The following is an 18,765-nucleotide window of genomic DNA, read 5'->3' on the forward strand; positions in this document are numbered from 1 at the left end:
TACATTCATTTAGAACTCTGTAACAGTTCGTGATAGCGTAAACGTATTTTCTATAACTGAAAATATCATAGAAGTAAGAAATATATTACAAAGAGCCAATAAAGCAAAGCTACTTCTCATTACTACCATTGATTAAATATCATGAAGTAAATCATAGAGCCAAAGTTACTTTGCATAAAACCCTAATTCGCTGCTTAATTATATACGGGAGTGAAACATGGACATTTAATCAAAGCGCAGTTGAAATGGTGGAGTTGCTTGAACGGAAAATACTGAGACAAATATTTGGGCCAATAAAAGTGCAAGATATTTGGAGAATAAGAACCAATCATGAATTACTTGAACTTTACAAAGATGTACCCATCTCAGCTTATACGAGGAGAGCTTAAAAGGTTAGAGTGGGCAGGACACGTAATCAGGATAGATGACAACCGAATCGCCAAGAAGGTGATGCAAGGAAGTTTTGAAGGGAAAAGATCAGTGGGGAGACCCAGAAACAGATGGGAAGAAGCGGTTGTTGCAGTACAACAAGTCTGTCAAGTGTCTGAGCGACGCTCGCTGAGCAAGATTTTCGCTCGTTGAGCACACAGATCATTTACTTGACACTGTTTGCTCATTGATCAAAATATCATCTCATACCCTTTTGGGAATGTAGCTCACTAATCATCATTCATCCTTGATGGTAAAGCACTCTCTGCTCGTGGTGAGCTTGGTGGTAAGGCGCTAGATGTACTAAATTTACACACTTGAATGGCAACACATGACACTTGAGTTTCAAACCCCTAAAGACTGGATGAGCATGGGTCATGTAAGGATATACCTGTCTCTGCACTCCAACTGAAGATCTGCTGGGAGAGGTTATGCTTGTGAGTGTACGTAGAGTCTGACTTGCGACTAGCGTTAACACACTATCCCTAGAACCTCCTCCTCTCTCTATTCAATCGTAACTTGCTCCTCAATCACTGAATTCGAACTGACCCCGAACTCTCTGCCTCCCAGACATTTATTGCTATTCAATGTACTAAACAAATGCACAGTCAGAAATGTAGCCTCTTCCTGGATTTCGTACAGCTGATGACCAGGAAGAGCTTCAGTACTGTCTGACACTGCATTATTTCCTGATTGGAAAACGATGGTTGAATGACTGGAAGTTGGAGTTCGTTATCCATAATAATTAAAAGATACTACGGATCGTTACGAGATCATGCCTTTGAATAATCTGTGATCAATGTGGCTGCGTCGAGTGGACAAGATTTCGGTGCTTGAAAAGCTGTTAATTATGGAAATAGAATAGTTGATGTTAACAAAACTATCGAAATTTTAATTTTCACACCCTTGCACAACTTTTCAAAACTACGGTGTGCATTTAATACTTTTTTCTTTCGAATAAACAACACTTTTATTTTAATACAATTACAAAAACTGGAATACTACATCACCTTCTGTTACTTGAACTTCCTCTGTAATTACGCTACACCTCAAGCCGTTCATCATAAATATTTCTTTCCTCATTGATCGCCATCCTGCCATCATCATACAGTTTTCTTCTTCTTCCCCTTTGCCTCACGAGTTCGAACACAAAAACGCTATATTCTGTGGCTCAAACCTGTGGCGATCAAGTGAGCAGCGCTCGCGGAGCAACGCTTATTTGGCCGTCAAGTCGCTGAGCGATCACGTTGCTCGCTGAGCGCTCAGAAACTTGACGCGCCCTTGCTTAGAACTAGGAACTGGAAGAGGGCACTCTTGGATAGGACGGGGTGGAAGAGAAAGATTGAGGAGGCCATGGACCGAATACGGACCGGAGCGCCATAGAAGTTGATAATTAGGGAACGGAACTTTATGTGCTAAAATATCCAGAAATATTTATTTTTTTATGTGTCATAAATGTTGAAAATATGTGATAAAAACAGGAAAATATGTGACAACAATAAAAAAAACATTTGGTAACAAAAACAAAATATTACATGCATTTTAAACACCTGAAATCAGTTTCTAAATGCTTACCTCTTAGCGAGCTATTTCTTGGAAGAGTTGCAGTGGATCACCATCGTTTCTTTTTCCAAATTCTCCATTGTAAATCTGTGACGATTATCTCTAAAGAACATCTTATATTGTGAGAAAGATCGCTCCACGTCACAAAAAACAATTCTTGCATATTTGAAGCACTAACGCTGAAGTTTTCCAAAGCTTCGTCTTCCTCCACTTCACCTTCCAAAACACGTGCAATTTGGCACAAAGTTTGAAAACCTTGGTTCTTCCCAAAAATGTCTGTACATTTAGAGATTAGCACTTGTGCGTTAGATCCAGTGGGGGTAATATTTTCCTCCAATAGGATCGAAGGCTCCAGAAGTCTGTCAGCGAGCGTGTTCAAAGACAAAACAAACCTAACACTCTCGATATGAAAGAGGTGTGAATAAACATTTTTCCCTGGAGGATTTCGAGTTAGCTGAAGTCAATGAGCGATTTTATGTATTTAAAATGAAAATTCGCAAAATATGTATTTACATATGGAAAACTGGAAAATATGTGTTTTTATGTAAAATAAAATTTGCTGTGTTGACATATAAGGCTATGATCAGAATTTTGGCAAAAACAAGGGTCTCTATCTTATCTCAGAAAAGGGGCCTCCCCGATGGCGCAGTGGTAGCGTCGTTGCCTTGTAATCAAGGGGTCCCGGGTTCGATACCCGGTGGACACACGTAGTGGTTCGGATCCCACTTTAAACTGTAGGTCCAGTCCCGATTAGCCTTACTGTGCATAAAGTGGACTTAAAACACCAAATCAAATCAAAATCAAATTATCTCAGAAAAAAAACATTTATTTACCTAAAGTAACATTCCATAATGATAATATCTAGACAATATCGAGAGCAAACCACGAAAAGATTTGCGCCGTCTATTTCGCTGCACTTTTTTAATGAACGTTTAAAAGGAACAGACAGGCATTTGTTGAATCTTTTGAACTTGAACACTGCTTTCAGTCTAGTTGGTGAAATGTAATTTCCTTGCATCAGCTTGACACCGGGGTACACCTGCACTACACCAAGTGTCAAAAAGTGCAGCCAACTAGACGGGGCTATTCAGTCGAATGTTCTAGAAACAATTCTAAACTCATTTAATTTCTCACAAATTAGAGTACTGTCAAGGGACGATATTTTTTTCCAACGAAGAATTTGTTTGTTCCTCCCGCTGTCTCGAGTGCCATTCTCTACAATTTGAACTACCGAGTCCAGTCATGGTTTCGATCCACTTCTTCGACATGCATATTCTGAATTAACCTCTGGCAATGTTCAAATGTACTCGTTCGTCATAAACAATAAACAAGCTATGTTCATCTGAGCACATGTTTGTGGCACACGCCATTAAAATACTCAACACCGAGTCGAGTCTCAAGGTCACGGGTAGAGTCCATTTCGTTCAGGGGTGTGGTGATTGTTGAGCTATCTTTGCGATTCCTAGCGATCCTTATCTAGTTAATTTTATTCTGTTCGATTCTATATTGTTCTAGTCCATCCTGCGGGGGGAGGAGGGTCTTAAACGCTGGTATCGGTCTCGAAAACATCCCTAATTTTTTTCTTGTGGGGGAGTTTGAAACACTTGAACGCAACTCGAAGAAATCCGAATTTTATTGCGAGCCAACGGAAACTTTTAGCACCGTCTCCACCGCTGAAACTTTTTCGAGTACGAATTAAATTTCCTTCCGTTTACAACAAACCAGGGAGGAGAGGTCAAAAAGATGGGGTTGGAAGGCAGGAAGACAGGAATCAAATCTGTGAAATGGGGGAAAATAAAAAAAGGGGGTAGAGAGAGAGAAATGGGGAGGAATTTCCTTTTCGGTTACCCGGAATAGCGGTCTTACGATGCGAGGCAATGCCAGGCGATGCGATGCGAGGCGGGGCGACGCGATGCGATGCGATGCGAAAATGGAAAAATCACCCCCACGGTGTCGTTGGGTTTCAAATTCATTTCTTACCCTCTTCCTGGTTTTAGAATTGGGATCTATTTTTTTCTTTCGCTGGTCGCTGGAGACCAAGTAGTAGTAACGGTCATTGGTCGGTTACCCTATTCAAACTTCAAAGTTTTTATTTAGGAAGAAAAAAAAACTTTGAACAAACAGGATTCAAGAAAACCTGGCGCATTAGAGAGAATGACTGTTTTTTTTACTCAAAACAAGAACGTAGGGAGCATAGGGATCAAAGGGTTTTTACTCCCCCCCCCCTCCTTGAACCTTGTAAAGCCAAATTTAAATCCAAGTCAGTCGTTGTTGACGGCATTTAGCAACTGCACAGAAGTTCAGCTAAACCTAAGTGTGGTGAAAACGTCAATGCCTTGCACTTGCATACACAAGGGAGGAGCTGATGGGGCTCGAGCCCCTCCTGAAATTGGATTGATTGATTGACTGATTGATTTGCTTTATTTCACTTCGCTTTTGTGTCACTTTTGGCTAAATTGCGAAGATGGGGATGAGTGACGAAATGATTAAATTGATGAATGGACACTCACAAATATCCATGCTCTGGCCAGGATTCGAACCTGGGACCCCTGGCGTCGCAGCGCGATGTGCTAACCACTGCACCACGGGAGCCGACTCCTGAAATTGGAGAAACTCAAAATTTTCGCATTGAAGCAGTGAAGAACTCGGGGGTGGTAAATGCAGAATCGCCTCAAAATGACCCCCAATTTCGATTTCCATTTTTGTATTTGAACAATTTTTGAAACGAAGGTTCAAAATGGGGGCCTCCCGATAGCGCAGTGGTAGCGTCTTCGCCTTGTAATCAAGGAGCCTCGGGTTCGATTCCGGTGGAGGCACATAGTGGTTCGGATCCCACTTTAAACTGTAGGTCCAGTCCCGATTAGCCTTACTGTGCATTAAGTGGACTTTAAAAAACACCCAATCAATCAATCGAAGGTTCAAAAAGGTAAGTACGAAATATTTTAAAATGCATTTCGTCCCTACCTAGAATGCAGCTATATTATATCCATATCGATAATTCCAGCAACTTCCGAGAAAAAAAAATCTGCGTTTGCTAGTGGTGAATTGCTTCCTTTACACGCCCACCCCTCCCAAATTAGATTATAATTTAAATTTCGCTATTGCGAAATGACGTTGTTGCCTATGTTCGGTAGGAATGCCGACCATATGGCTTCAATGCAATCTGCAAATTCATATTTCACATAAGAATGCATAATTTTTCCTCTTGCATATAAAATACATATTTCTAGGAAAAGAACATAAAACGTACATATTTTAGATATTTCAGACAAAATAAAGTTTCCAAATTCTTTGTGAAAATGCATATTTTGGAGTTGATGCATAATATAGACACAATATGCGGTAACTTAGTAAATTACTATCCTGTTCCGTATATTTCCACAGTTTTTAGAACATAAAAAACTAATATTTTTCAGCTGTCTAGCACCTTCTTAGTTATTAGAAACATAGCTTTTCGCTCGCGATCTTGAAACGCTTTAGCTTATTTCGATCAAGTGCAATATTACATTTCTAAGCCCCGCGACAGGTTAAGTTTGCAGCAACTTTTCACATATATAGACGCAAACGTGCGCGCAGAATATAGTTCCGCTGCAATACTGCCGATTTTCTCACTGTCTGTGATATGAACAGCTCTGAGCTTGAGGCAAGACTGGCACGGGAGATGCTGAGCGCCATTCTTGCGTGGATTAATACATAAAACATGCTGCAAAGTTATCCTGTCGCGGGGCTTAGTCCTTCCATGTACTATATGCGGCATATAAAGATTTCGGTTACCCTATTCAAACTTCAAAGTTTTTATTTAGGAAGAAAAAAAAAACTTTGAACAAACAGGATTCAAGAAAACCTGGCGCATTAGAGAGAATGACTGTTTTTTTTACTCAAAACAAGAACGTAGGGAGCATAGGGATCAAAGGGTTTTTACTCCCCCCCCCCCCCTCCTTGAACCTTGTAAAGCCAAATTTAAATCCAAGTCAGTCGTTGTTGACGGCATTTAGCAACTGCACAGAAGTTCAGCTAAACCTAAGTGTGGTGAAAACGTCAATGCCTTGCACTTGCATACACAAGGGAGGAGCTGATGGGGCTCGAGCCCCTCCTGAAATTGGATTGATTGATTGACTGATTGATTTGCTTTATTTCACTTCGCTTTTGTGTCACTTTTGGCTAAATTGCGAAGATGGGGATGAGTGACGAAATGATTAAATTGATGAATGGACACTCACAAATATCCATGCTCTGGCCAGGATTCGAACCTGGGACCCCTGGCGTCGCAGCGCGATGTGCTAACCACTGCACCACGGGAGCCGACTCCTGAAATTGGAGAAACTCAAAATTTTCGCATTGAAGCAGTGAAGAACTCGGGGGTGGTAAATGCAGAATCGCCTCAAAATGACCCCCAATTTCGATTTCCATTTTTGTATTTGAACAATTTTTGAAACGAAGGTTCAAAATGGGGGCCTCCCGATAGCGCAGTGGTAGCGTCTTCGCCTTGTAATCAAGGAGCCTCGGGTTCGATTCCGGTGGAGGCACATAGTGGTTCGGATCCCACTTTAAACTGTAGGTCCAGTCCCGATTAGCCTTACTGTGCATTAAGTGGACTTTAAAAAACACCCAATCAATCAATCGAAGGTTCAAAAAGGTAAGTACGAAATATTTTAAAATGCATTTCGTCCCTACCTAGAATGCAGCTATATTATATCCATATCGATAATTCCAGCAACTTCCGAGAAAAAAAAATCTGCGTTTGCTAGTGGTGAATTGCTTCCTTTACACGCCCACCCCTCCCAAATTAGATTATAATTTAAATTTCGCTATTGCGAAATGACGTTGTTGCCTATGTTCGGTAGGAATGCCGACCATATGGCTTCAATGCAATCTGCAAATTCATATTTCACATAAGAATGCATAATTTTTCCTCTTGCATATAAAATACATATTTCTAGGAAAAGAACATAAAACGTACATATTTTAGATATTTCAGACAAAATAAAGTTTCCAAATTCTTTGTGAAAATGCATATTTTGGAGTTGATGCATAATATAGACACAATATGCGGTAACTTAGTAAATTACTATCCTGTTCCGTATATTTCCACAGTTTTTAGAACATAAAAAACTAATATTTTTCAGCTGTCTAGCACCTTCTTAGTTATTAGAAACATAGCTTTTCGCTCGCGATCTTGAAACGCTTTAGCTTATTTCGATCAAGTGCAATATTACATTTCTAAGCCCCGCGACAGGTTAAGTTTGCAGCAACTTTTCACATATATAGACGCAAACGTGCGCGCAGAATATAGTTCCGCTGCAATACTGCCGATTTTCTCACTGTCTGTGATATGAACAGCTCTGAGCTTGAGGCAAGACTGGCACGGAAGATGCTGAGCGCCATTCTTGCGTGGATTAATACATAAAACCTGCTGCAAAGTTAACCTGTCGCGGGGCTTAGTCCTTCCATGTACTATATGCGGCATATAAAGATTTCACCTCAATAGCTCTAAATTTATGAGTTGCAGTTGTCACGAATTTGGAATTTAGCCACGTTTTCCTCAAGGCTTCTACTAAACTACTCAATCGTAATTATCAAATTGTATCCCCACATATACCTTAATATTCCTATATGTTTTAGACCCTAAATTGCAAGCTGTAGTCAAGTACTGAAAATGTGAAACATTGATAAACGGTGGCAGTGTATATTTTCCACCACCAAAGGATACAAAGCAATTGTGTGCTTTGTTAAGAAAAACAGGCTAACGACTAGAGAACAATGCTGTCATGTCAAATGTGGCATGAAACTAGCGCCACCGTAACTTTCCTTTAATTTCCTCAACAACTTCCCGAGAGCCGAAAACGTCATTTTTGAGTTTAGTTTTCATTACAACCACCAGATGACAACGAGATGCGGTTGAAGCGCTCCTGTCGTGAGGCTGAAGAAAAGACGAACGCGTTTCACGAAAAGCTGACAGAAGAATATTGACACTGAAGACCCAAGAAGGAGTTAGGTTATTAGACTCTCTTGTTTCAATACCACACCGCGAGGGGAACTATGGGAAAGGAACATTCATAATCAAGAATCGGCCTGTCGCCACCCAGACTGCAAAATGCCACGGAGGACAATGCGACTGTGATTATTAACTTTTGGTCCAAGAAGAATGAGGACTCGCTCTTTGAAGGGAACCAAGTCTTCAATAACTGTGAACATCTTTCAGGCTGCTGGTTTCATTTTGTGACAAAGTTGACAACTTTATTCAAAAATGCATTTGTTCCGCTGCTATTGATAGAGAGAAGCGTTTCCCGGAAAGTGAAGATGAATTGTGGCTATGGCAAGTCGAGCGTCATAACCAGTGATGTGCGTCTACGCGTAAACAACGATAGTCTACATTCTACAAGTAGACTATATTATACACGTAGATTACGTAATCTATATAAAGAACATGGCGAGAGGTGATAACTTAGTAAAGGACGCCGTGGAATTAAAAGAAAATTATACTGCGTATCAGTTGCTGATGTGTGAGGAGAACGTTTCATACTCTTTCTTCCAAATTCGAACAATTTCTCACCTAGGAAGAAACCTAATATAGGAAACATTTTAGTGTTTTATGGATAAAAGACCACTTTTGCCTCACGACTGCCATCTGCTGTTGTTTCTTGCATACTATCTATCTGCTTCCATAGTTGATAATAGAACAGAAGATAAATTTTGTTGCAAATAGAATTCTTTTCATTTCGTTAGGAACCAATACAGTTGAAAATGTCACTTTCCTTTCATGAAAGCCTTGAAAATTAATTTTAATGCACTTTAGATTGTCTACGTAGTCTATGAAAAGTACAACCCAATGTAATCTACGCTTAGAGTACGTGTAGACAACGCATGTAGACGTAATCTTATAGTCTACGGCACATCACTGATCATAACTACGTGACATTTTTTCACTTTAATTGTACATATACGAAATGGTATTATATGCGAGAAAAAATATTATGCCACGAAGCTCAATAGAACATATATATATAACACTTCTAAAGCCATACTTTACCAAGCTAACATTAGTTCAAGATGGACCCGAACAGATGGCCCAATTAAAATATCCAATAATCTACCAAATGATATAAAAGCAGAAAATATGACAAGTTTCAAAAACAAGTTGAGAGACTATTATTAAATCAGGAATATTATAGTGTTAGTGAATACTTAAATTGTAAACTATAGAAATCTTGTAATTGCATATTTTTGTCTGAACTATACTGAATCCTCCACATACCAATGTTTAGGGTTGATATGGAGTAATAAAATTCAAATTCAAATATCCTTCCATTGTTGTAATAATAATAATAATTGTTATTCATTTTAAAGTACTGAGAACAGTTAAAAAAAAAAGAAACCTTATACAACACTATGTCACAAAGAGTAATATTAAAGGATTAACTCATAATGGTTTTTACAGTAAATCTCATCTTATACCTAAAGATAATATTTTAAGGGAAATCATAGTCAAAATCATCAATTAATATTTTTATAATTTCGCCATCACTTTTCAGATTTACTGATAATAATGATTTTTTTTCTTGTTTTGTATTTTGGAACGTTATATACTATTATATTTATAACGTATTCACTATCAATCCTATTTGACAAAACGTTTTGTATCAATGAGTTAATTTTATATTTCCTTCTTGAGATCAAGGTTGGTAAATTAAGCATCTCCAACCACTCCATATAATTTAGTGATATGTAACGTTTCTTCATTTTCATACAATAATAATAATATTTAATAGAATAGATAATCATCCATTAACGTTTCCAGTCAATGGCTAGGTCTACACATAAGTCAACTCACTATATTAGTGGCTCAAGTACTAGGGGTACACAGCTGCCCCCTAAATGTTTGTGCCGGATACAATACTCCCATAAACCCTTAGATCCAAATTGTATCCCATGTAACCCCATCAAAAGAAGATATTTAAATTATTCCACCTGCTCGTCCGTGTTACGCCAGCCTCCGCGGCGAAGTAGTTAGCACAGCGCACTGCGAAGCCAGGGGTTCCCGGTTCGAATCCCGGACAGGGCATGTGCGCTTATTATGAGTGCCCCTTCATCAACTTCATCACTCATCCTCATCTTCCCGATTAGTCAAAAGTGGCAGAAAAATGAGGTAAAATAAACCCAATCACTCAACCAACCTTGGACGGGGGGGGGGGGGAGGGGGGATTACTGTTCAGTGACTTCCTCTGTTGCATGGTATGATGTGTCAGTGCCCAGGATATTCGAAAGGAAGGGTGGCCGTACTTTTTTTTAGTAGTTAGTCCTCATTTTTCCATATTCTCCTGGTTCTCCCTTTTTCTTTTTTCTTTTTTTTTTTTTTTTTTTGCTAAAAGGGGGGTTATAACACCCTGGACACGCCACTCTGGTGTGCGTTCATTTTTCGTAGGGGATAACGCAGTTGCAGTTACAAGCCGTTTGCAGCAGCTCCATAGACTGCTGGGACAGAGTGTAACGTGTGCAAGATCACCTTTCTTCGATGGAAGTACATTTGCCATCATGCCCCAAAATATCTAGATTAAAAAGTGAATACAACCATTTTTAGAATGTCTTGTGCAATTTTACTGTAACTAATGTTATGTGTAGAAAGAAGTTCATATGGAACACAGAGTAAATAAGTTAATTTGGCAAAATAAATAGACAGTTTAAACGCTTTATAAATTGAAATTTTGTAAGTTTACGACCTCCGCTTTTCGTTTGTCTTCGTGACGTCAGCATCACGTGAGCACCCTTGACGTAAGCAGTATGGCCGCTAGCCGGGTGTATAATAGACAATGTTTTAATTTTAGATATTATTTTTCATAATTGGACCTATAAAACATTACTTACTTCTAAATAAAGTAAGACGCCACACACTGCTATGGAAGACATGTTACATTACGAGCTGTAGTAACTGTAAACTTAACTTTGTTGATTATTGAAGTAATAGTAACTGCAACTGAGTTACTTTCTTAATTATACTGTAAGTATTTATCAGATACTTTTAAAAAGTAACTGTTCGAATACTACATTAGATGCATTAAGAACATTGACACCATCTGGTGGCCGTGTTGTTTATTTACAGGATCTTTGCTGAAGGTTGACTTCAAAGCAACATTTCGCGCTAAAAACCGGTTGACGTGTTTTAATGGTTTAGTACCGAATCCGCCGCAGCGTGGCGTAGGTAGCAACTTTTCTCCAGCAGTTTCGACCCGCGGGCGAGGTGGCCTTGCGTGGGCAACAAAAATTCTCCACGGGCGACGGACGATTAGTATTTTAACCGCGTTTTGCCAATATACAAGAACTAGTTTCCCTCCATGCCCGCTATATTTTTGTGTTAACCCGAGAGCTTTTACTCAATGGATGTTTTCAAATTAATTACACCGCTCTGTGTGAGACTGACTCGCAGACTTGCATATCTTCCATTCATTACTTCGCTCTCTCCGCTTGGCGGCGCTGGCACTCGCAGTCCACCGGTTTCATCTTTTATCCCCCGTGGCGCTGCGGTCGCTCCTTAACAAGTAGAGGTGCGAAGAATTTAACCTTTCTTTTTTGTAACCTGTGGTGGAAACGTTATAATAATTCACCTTGGCTGGCGCCAAACGGAACGCTTACTCCTTCTCTCGGTCAAAGGACCGAAGCACTGGGATATTATTGAAATCTCCACACCTGCTGTGCTGAGAGTAGTGTAGCCAGATGCATCTAAATGTCAGAAGACCGGGAAAAAAATGTCTGTAACTCCTGTGGTGGGGAAAAAAACTATATTAAACGTTACATATTTGCCCCCATCTGGCAGTTCAAATATGGCAGATGCTCAAACGCGGTGCTTTGACCAATCTCCATGCCCAACCACTCTACTAAATCTCTAGTTACAAAATAACTGCATGTCTAAAATGTAACGTTTTCATTGGAAGAACAAGATTAACGTCGTCATGCTTTACGGCGTTTACTAATCAGGAAAAACTGAAAAATGTACTCTATGTCACAGTCATGTCTGTTTGTGGCAACTATCGGCATCTAAAACTACCCAACGTACAAAGATGAAATCTGATGGACTTAGAGAAATTCGATATAGTAGCTCAGCAACATAAATTAGTCCGATCGTGACAGCTTGAATGCTTGGAGGACTCGTATGAAAGTTTCTGGGAGGGTAAGATTTATGGACAATTCCGTGTTTTTAAAATAACAACATGGTCACCCCCGTGTGGAGGAAGGTTGAACGCAAATAGCATGGCTGTATTTAAAGGGCGTGTTTAGGGTTCAACCTCCTCCCCCTCCTAAACTTCTAGCATGCAATTGAGACGTCAAAATTGGCACTTTTTCAAATACTCATTCAAAGCTTTACATAAATACAACAAGAAGCCATTTCTGCGAGAACCATTTCTTGGGACAATGGATCTAGAATTTTCACGCATTTGTACGTAATTCTTGAAACTTGTGCGGAACAGGTAATGCTCTTAAAATCACAGTACGCTCGTGATCCCACCACTTTCACTCCTGGCCGTTGCTCTATTTCAGTGTTGTTCCTGGTTCACACTGAAAATTCCCTTATGTCTGCCCCAAAATTCCCTGTGTTGTTGGATAAGATTTTAACCCCCTTAACAAGAGTTCAAACTCGGGACATTTGTCTTCGTAGTGCATCATGCTCCCTTCCTCCAACGATCTGCGTAGTATATGGATGTCTTTGATTTGACTGCTTCATCGCTTTCTAGCGCTCTTTTCTCTCTCTTCATCTTCTACCTCCCACACTTTTTCCCCCTTCCACCATGTGTTTTCTCTACCTCTTTGTGTGTCCGCTCATTCTGTTCTACTAGCTTCTACTTCTTCATTTTAGTTTCCTGATTTACCCAACTTCTCCACCTGTATTTCATTTCGTTATGACTTTACTTTCCCCATGGTTTCACTATTTCTCTATACTCTGTCCCAGCTATCTCTGGAGTGAGCGAACGAAAACAAGTCTCTGCGCAAGTAGTGACGCGAGGCGGCTCCCCCAAAGAACACGCGAGAGGGAACGGCATTGCGTGAAGGGGGGAAAGCGACTGCAGTTACCAGCCTTCGCAGCAGCGTGCACTGCTTCTCTCTGCCCACTCGATTTCCCCCTCTTCTCTGCCGCTATGCGCGGCCTTGCTCCAGAGACATCCAGCACAGAGTTACAGCTTCCCTCTTTATTTCCTTGCACCTTGTTACGTGCCTGAACGGCCGAACCCAAAGATCAACATAGGGAGAATTAGTTGGCGGAAGCAACAATAGATGGCAGCGCGACGGGAAGGCGGAAAGTAATTTGATTGACGAAATTAGAGGAGACTGAAAGTGATTATATTAAACAAAACAAATGAAAGATAATGAGTACAGATTAAATCATTGTAATTATAAGATAAGAAATATAAAATAGTAGAGGAATTATAATGATTAATAAAATACTCATGAGTTAGACATATGGGAGAGTAAAGAAGTCAAGATGTTGATTCGAATCCGTGTCTTTTATCTCTGGCGAGGAATAACGCCTCGTTAGGTTTTTGGTTGTTTCCCCTTGGTGGCGCTGTATTGATATTTGCCACCCCAAAGCACTACGGTTGTGCTAGCTGACTTTAGCCGCACTGGGCCGAAGGTAGCGCTCTTATATTAGCGAACGTGGGTTGTCCCTTTTGGTCGTCATTTAAGTGGCGCTATATCCAGATTTGTCGCCCCAAAATACATCTGAGTTTTGTTAGCCAAATTCAGGCTTCAGGCCAACGAAAAGGGGAAACGCTCACGTGATAGAGCTCTACAGAAAATAGAAGTAGTAGTTAATCATTCTACAGAAGAATAGAATAAATAGATGATCCTTTCTACAGAAGAAGAGAAGAAATACATGATCCCTTTTACAGAAGAATAGAAGAGATAGATGACCCTTCTACAGAAGAATAGAAGAAGTCAACCTTTCCTAAAGAAGAAGAAGCCAACCTTTTTCCTAGAAGAAGAATATAATGTTGTATTGAGAATTTAAGAATATAATATTTGTAATTGTGAAGGTTTCAGAATATATATTCTCATTCTTATATCTCTGCTTTCTGATTTACATTCCAAAGAAAATAACCCATACCCTTAGAGATTAGCCGTGGTATACAGAAATTTTGTGTTCCTAAAGTGGGCATTTACATGAAGGGGCGTAGCAACCTTCCTGATATCATAGGGTCTAACACTGTCACCTTGTACCCAAAAGATTCTTAATCTTAGTTCTATTCGCAGAGTTTGGGATTTCAGTTCTGAATTCCAGTTCGGATTCGCCTATCTGATCATAAGGTGCTCTCCTCCCCTCACCCTATTTCGCGTCAGTTTCTTCCTTCTTGTAGGGCCAACCCGATGACGCAGTGGTAGCGTCGTCGCCTTGTAATCAAGGAGCCCTGGGTTCGATACCGTGTGGCGGCACATAGTGGTTCGGATCCCACTTTGAACTGTAGGTCCAGTCGCAATTAGCTTTACTGTACATAAAGTGGGCTTAAAGCACCAACTCAATCAATCAATCAATGAATCTTCCTTCTTGTACTTAATGTCACGTTTGCAGCTGCAAATAAACCATGACCTGTACTATAACAAAACTGTTAACACCTATCCGCATGGTAAACACGTCATTTACAGCGGGAGATGAGAAAGTAGTGGAGGAAAATGCAATCACGTGACTTACCTTTACAAGCTCTCCTGTTCGTGATAGGCTTAGTGGGGTCCCTGTAATATCCTTCCCTGCAATAGTGACAGTGGCGCCCCGCTGTGTTGTGGCGGCATTTGAGGCAAACACCTCCGCTCACCCTGCCGGACAGCTTGTAGAGCTCCATGTTGAAGCGGCATCTTCGGGCGTGTAGATTGCAGTTACATGCTGAAAGGAACAGAAGAAGGATGTCAAGGGAAAGTCAGCAATAAATCTGGTGTAAATCTCTGCGTTAAATTAAGCTCGTGGGTATTTTCACGACAAATACAGGACAATCCTAGTACATACAGAAACCAGTGTTGCAACATGAAGGGAAATTTCCCTCCGTGGGGGCAATTTCGCAGAATTTTCACCAAAAAGGCAAATTTTATGAACATGTAGGCATATATTAAGATACAGGACTTAAAATTACATTGCGATTTTTCCGAACTATGAAACACATACTTCTATATTTCGTCAGAATATTTATTCTACAGTTGACAATTAATTTTCTTTTTTTCTGTTTCATAAACAAATCAATGTTTTCCGAAGTTTCATCGAGACTTTAACGTATCACTAAATAAAAGTAGACACGAGTCTAGTTTACTCTCGAGTTTTGTAAAAGTTATCTTGTTTCTAGTGCAGATTTGTAAACGCACGGATCACTCCCGTCTCGATTTGTAAACGCACGGCTCATTCCTGTTTCGATTTGTAAACGCACGCCTCATTCTCGTCTCCATTTGTAAACACGCGGTTCATTCTCATCTCTATTTGTAAACGCACTGCTCATTCCGGCCTCTATTTGTAAACGCACGGCTCATTCCCGTCTCGTAAACGCAAGGCTCGTTCACGCCTCAATATGAAATGGGAAGATTTGATTTCGTCGAAGTCTAGATAAGGCTCTGCCCATGTGTGAAAATGACGTCGAACGCAATTTTGCATAATGAATCACGGGAAATATTTTTTTTTAATCTTAATATTCAGTTGTCTTACCCACAAAATGAAAGTCCCCGACAGTTAGAAGTTTCGAACACATCGAAAGGCATCTTCAGGCGATACCCTCTCTCTGGCGATCTTACACTGCCCCCTTTTCATCATGGCGGGAGATAACCTGAGGTGACTGCCACATCTAACGATGTCCGGAAAGAAGAGGACGAAAACTTTTCACACTTATTGGCTTCAGACCTCCGGCAGCGTCCACAGAATTCCCAATGAACTTGAGAAAGCGTTCTTTTGACGCGGCATTTTGTTACCGTCAAAGGTTGGATCCTTTAATCAATTTTCGTCTGTAAGAACTCCTTTTCATCCCCCCCTCTTCCCGGTGGGGATTTACCCTTACCCTTCCTTCCGCCAATAGGAAGCAATCAAAATCCACTTCCGGTATCCGCTCACATCCGTTGTACGAGCAGAATCGCAAACACGTTTGCACGCGAGATAATATTTAAGGAGCTTCCCGAGGTCTATTGGTTGACAAATTATATTCATAGATGGCTCTGTAGGTATCAATGGGATTTTCCGCTCTATCGCTTATGGACTGCTTCAGACTTGATGGCGGGTGAAAAAAGAGAGAGGGAAGGGATCTGGAGGGAATTGAGGTGATTGATAGCGTTGGGAGAATACTGGCTTTCAAAACGCGGAACGAATAAAAATACGAGTTTTATTTGCTGAACCGTTTTTTCTTCTTTTCAAATAAACGTTCTAAAGGGGGTGAAAAAAAAGCACTTCGTTACTGATTCATGTGGGTATAATAACTGTAATATGATCTTATTATTGCATTAAATGGCAGGAGCGAAAGCATACTTGAGCACTGTTCCCAGAGATGAGACGAGACCAAAAAGTTCAGTGGTTTGTCAAAAGATACACTACACTCACAACACGTATATACAGCTAATTTCCAAAGCCGTCTTCTTACTAATTAAATATTGGCGTTTCAACAGGAATTAAAGCAATACTTACAACTTAAAGGGCGTGATGGTAGTTAATGTAGATTATTGGAAGTACTGAATTCGACCTTAATGGACAGAACTCTTTTAGTTTTTAGCCGCCCACCCCCCGTACACGGACGTATTATTATTATTATATCTTGCTCAATTATTTCAAATACAGTTGAGACTGCTTTATACGTAACTCAGTTCTGTGTAATTCTGGTTTATACGTAAATTAATACAGGGTGTCTCAAAAGCAATAGCGCAAACTGACACAGGTGAAAGTACACGATAATAGAAGCAAAAAAAGTCTCAGTAAACATGGGTCTGCAAACGAGCCGTTTTCGAGATAATCGCGAATGTGTGGTTACAAGCCGCCACTGACTTCATTGTACTCTACGTTGCTGTAAGGTTCCATTTTCACTACGCAGTACAGTACAACTGACGTGACTCCCACAGTACGATTAGACTGTGTACTGATTGTATCCATACAACGTCACCTCTCGGAAATGTTCTGTTTGATTACAACGCCACCTCTCGGAAATGTTCTGTTTTGTAAACAAAGAACAAACCTCGGACCGCGTAAGGAGTAAAGCACTCGGTGTTTACAAAATGCAATCAATGACGGCTTGTAACCACACATTCGCACACATAATTAGCATTTTACCAACTAGGACGACGTTTACAAACAATGAAGTCAGTGGCGGCTTGCAACCACACATTCGCTATTATCTCGAAAACGGCTCGTTTGCAGACCCATGTTCACTGAGACTTTTTTGCTTCTATTATCGTGTACTTTCACCTGTGTCAGTTTGCGCTATTACTTACGAGACACCCTGTAGAAGTCCCAACAAAATATAATTTAAAAACATGTTAATTAAACCTTATTTGTATGCTTTTATACGTAATTCGGTGCAATACGTACTAATTTTCATGAAGTACAGTTGATTTGTACGTAACCAAGTTGAAACAATGTCACAGAAGAGACAGTTTTTTGTTGCTACTGGTCGGCTATGGAGAACAGAAAAGGAAAACTTACACGCTTGACCAGAAAGTAAAATTTATGTAGTAAGTGGAAGCTAATCCATACAAAACTAAAACTGAAATAGCTACAGATTTAGCCTGATACCATACTTCGCACAGTGATTAGTGAAAGGAACGCTATTTTTATATTAGACGATTTTTTAAAAATTGGTTAGTAAAACTATAAAAGTATAGTATCTACTGTAGTATTTCAGTATAAAATTGTTCACTAATAAAGTGGCAAATGTAATGTATTGGGTCGGTGCGTAAGTTCGTAGCGTTTTGTTATGGGTTGGCAACACTGCTTTGCCAAGAATTCTTTGTCCGTTATTCCATTGTTATTGCTTAGTTTGTAATTTGTAGTTTATTCTAATTCTGAGCACATTTGGTCTATTCTGCATACTAATTAAAATTGTAGTGTCAAGTGGACAAAGTTGATCATTTCCGGCACATTCCGCTCTTCGAGTTTAACCGAGGATCAAGTGCGACAGTAGGAAGTATTTCCTAACGAAGCTGCTCTTGAAACTTGGCTAACTGATTTCTTCAACTTAAAAACATATTGTGCTGTGTACTGGGCTAATGCCATATACTGAAAACACAGCAGTTCTACAGGCGAGGCATCGAACCACCCCCCAACGCTTGCCAATGGTCATTGACAATGGAGGCGGCTACATTACTGACTGAGTGAGTGTTGTTGTGATTGTGTATTGTTAGACTACAATAACAATGTCTGAACTTACCACCTGTGTACTTGTGTTCATTAATTATTGTATTCTTGTTAACGTATGTTATAAAACGATACGAACTTATGCACCGACGCAATATTTAAGAATCAAAGTTTTAAATTCGTTAATTTACCACTTTATGACAGAATTAACCTGTATTATGTATATCTTGTTCCTCAAAATAGATACAATTACAGTATTTTAATAATTATATGACTTGGTATCTAAATCTGATTTGTATGTAATTCTTAGTTATAGGGGAAGGAAAGGTAAATTGGCCCACTCTAAGGTTTGATGAATTCTTATCATACCTTTTTAATCAGCAAAATTATAGAAACATAGACCAATAGTAAGTATAATAACTTTACTTCCAATTTCTATTATATTTTTTTTAATTCTTGTTGTTTAGAAATGGACACGTTAC

The 18,765-nt window shown here is 39.8% G+C and overlaps 1 protein-coding gene across 1 annotated transcript in view; it reads right to left on the bottom strand.

Annotated features, from left to right (window-relative positions):
• The window catches only part of NetA (Netrin-A), a 444,700-nt gene that overhangs the window by 150,661 nt on the left and 275,274 nt on the right, over positions 1–18,765 (bottom strand). Inside the window, exon 2 of the mRNA XM_083136735.1 lies at positions 14,669–14,857. Coding sequence (XP_082992861.1) covers positions 14,669–14,857 — 189 coding nt within the window. The remainder of the gene's footprint in view (positions 1–14,668; positions 14,858–18,765) is intronic.

This window comes from Lepisma saccharinum, chromosome 15, assembly GCF_977018435.1.
Source record: "Lepisma saccharinum chromosome 15, izLepSacc3.1, whole genome shotgun sequence".
Lineage (NCBI taxonomy): Eukaryota > Metazoa > Arthropoda > Insecta > Zygentoma > Lepismatidae > Lepisma > Lepisma saccharinum.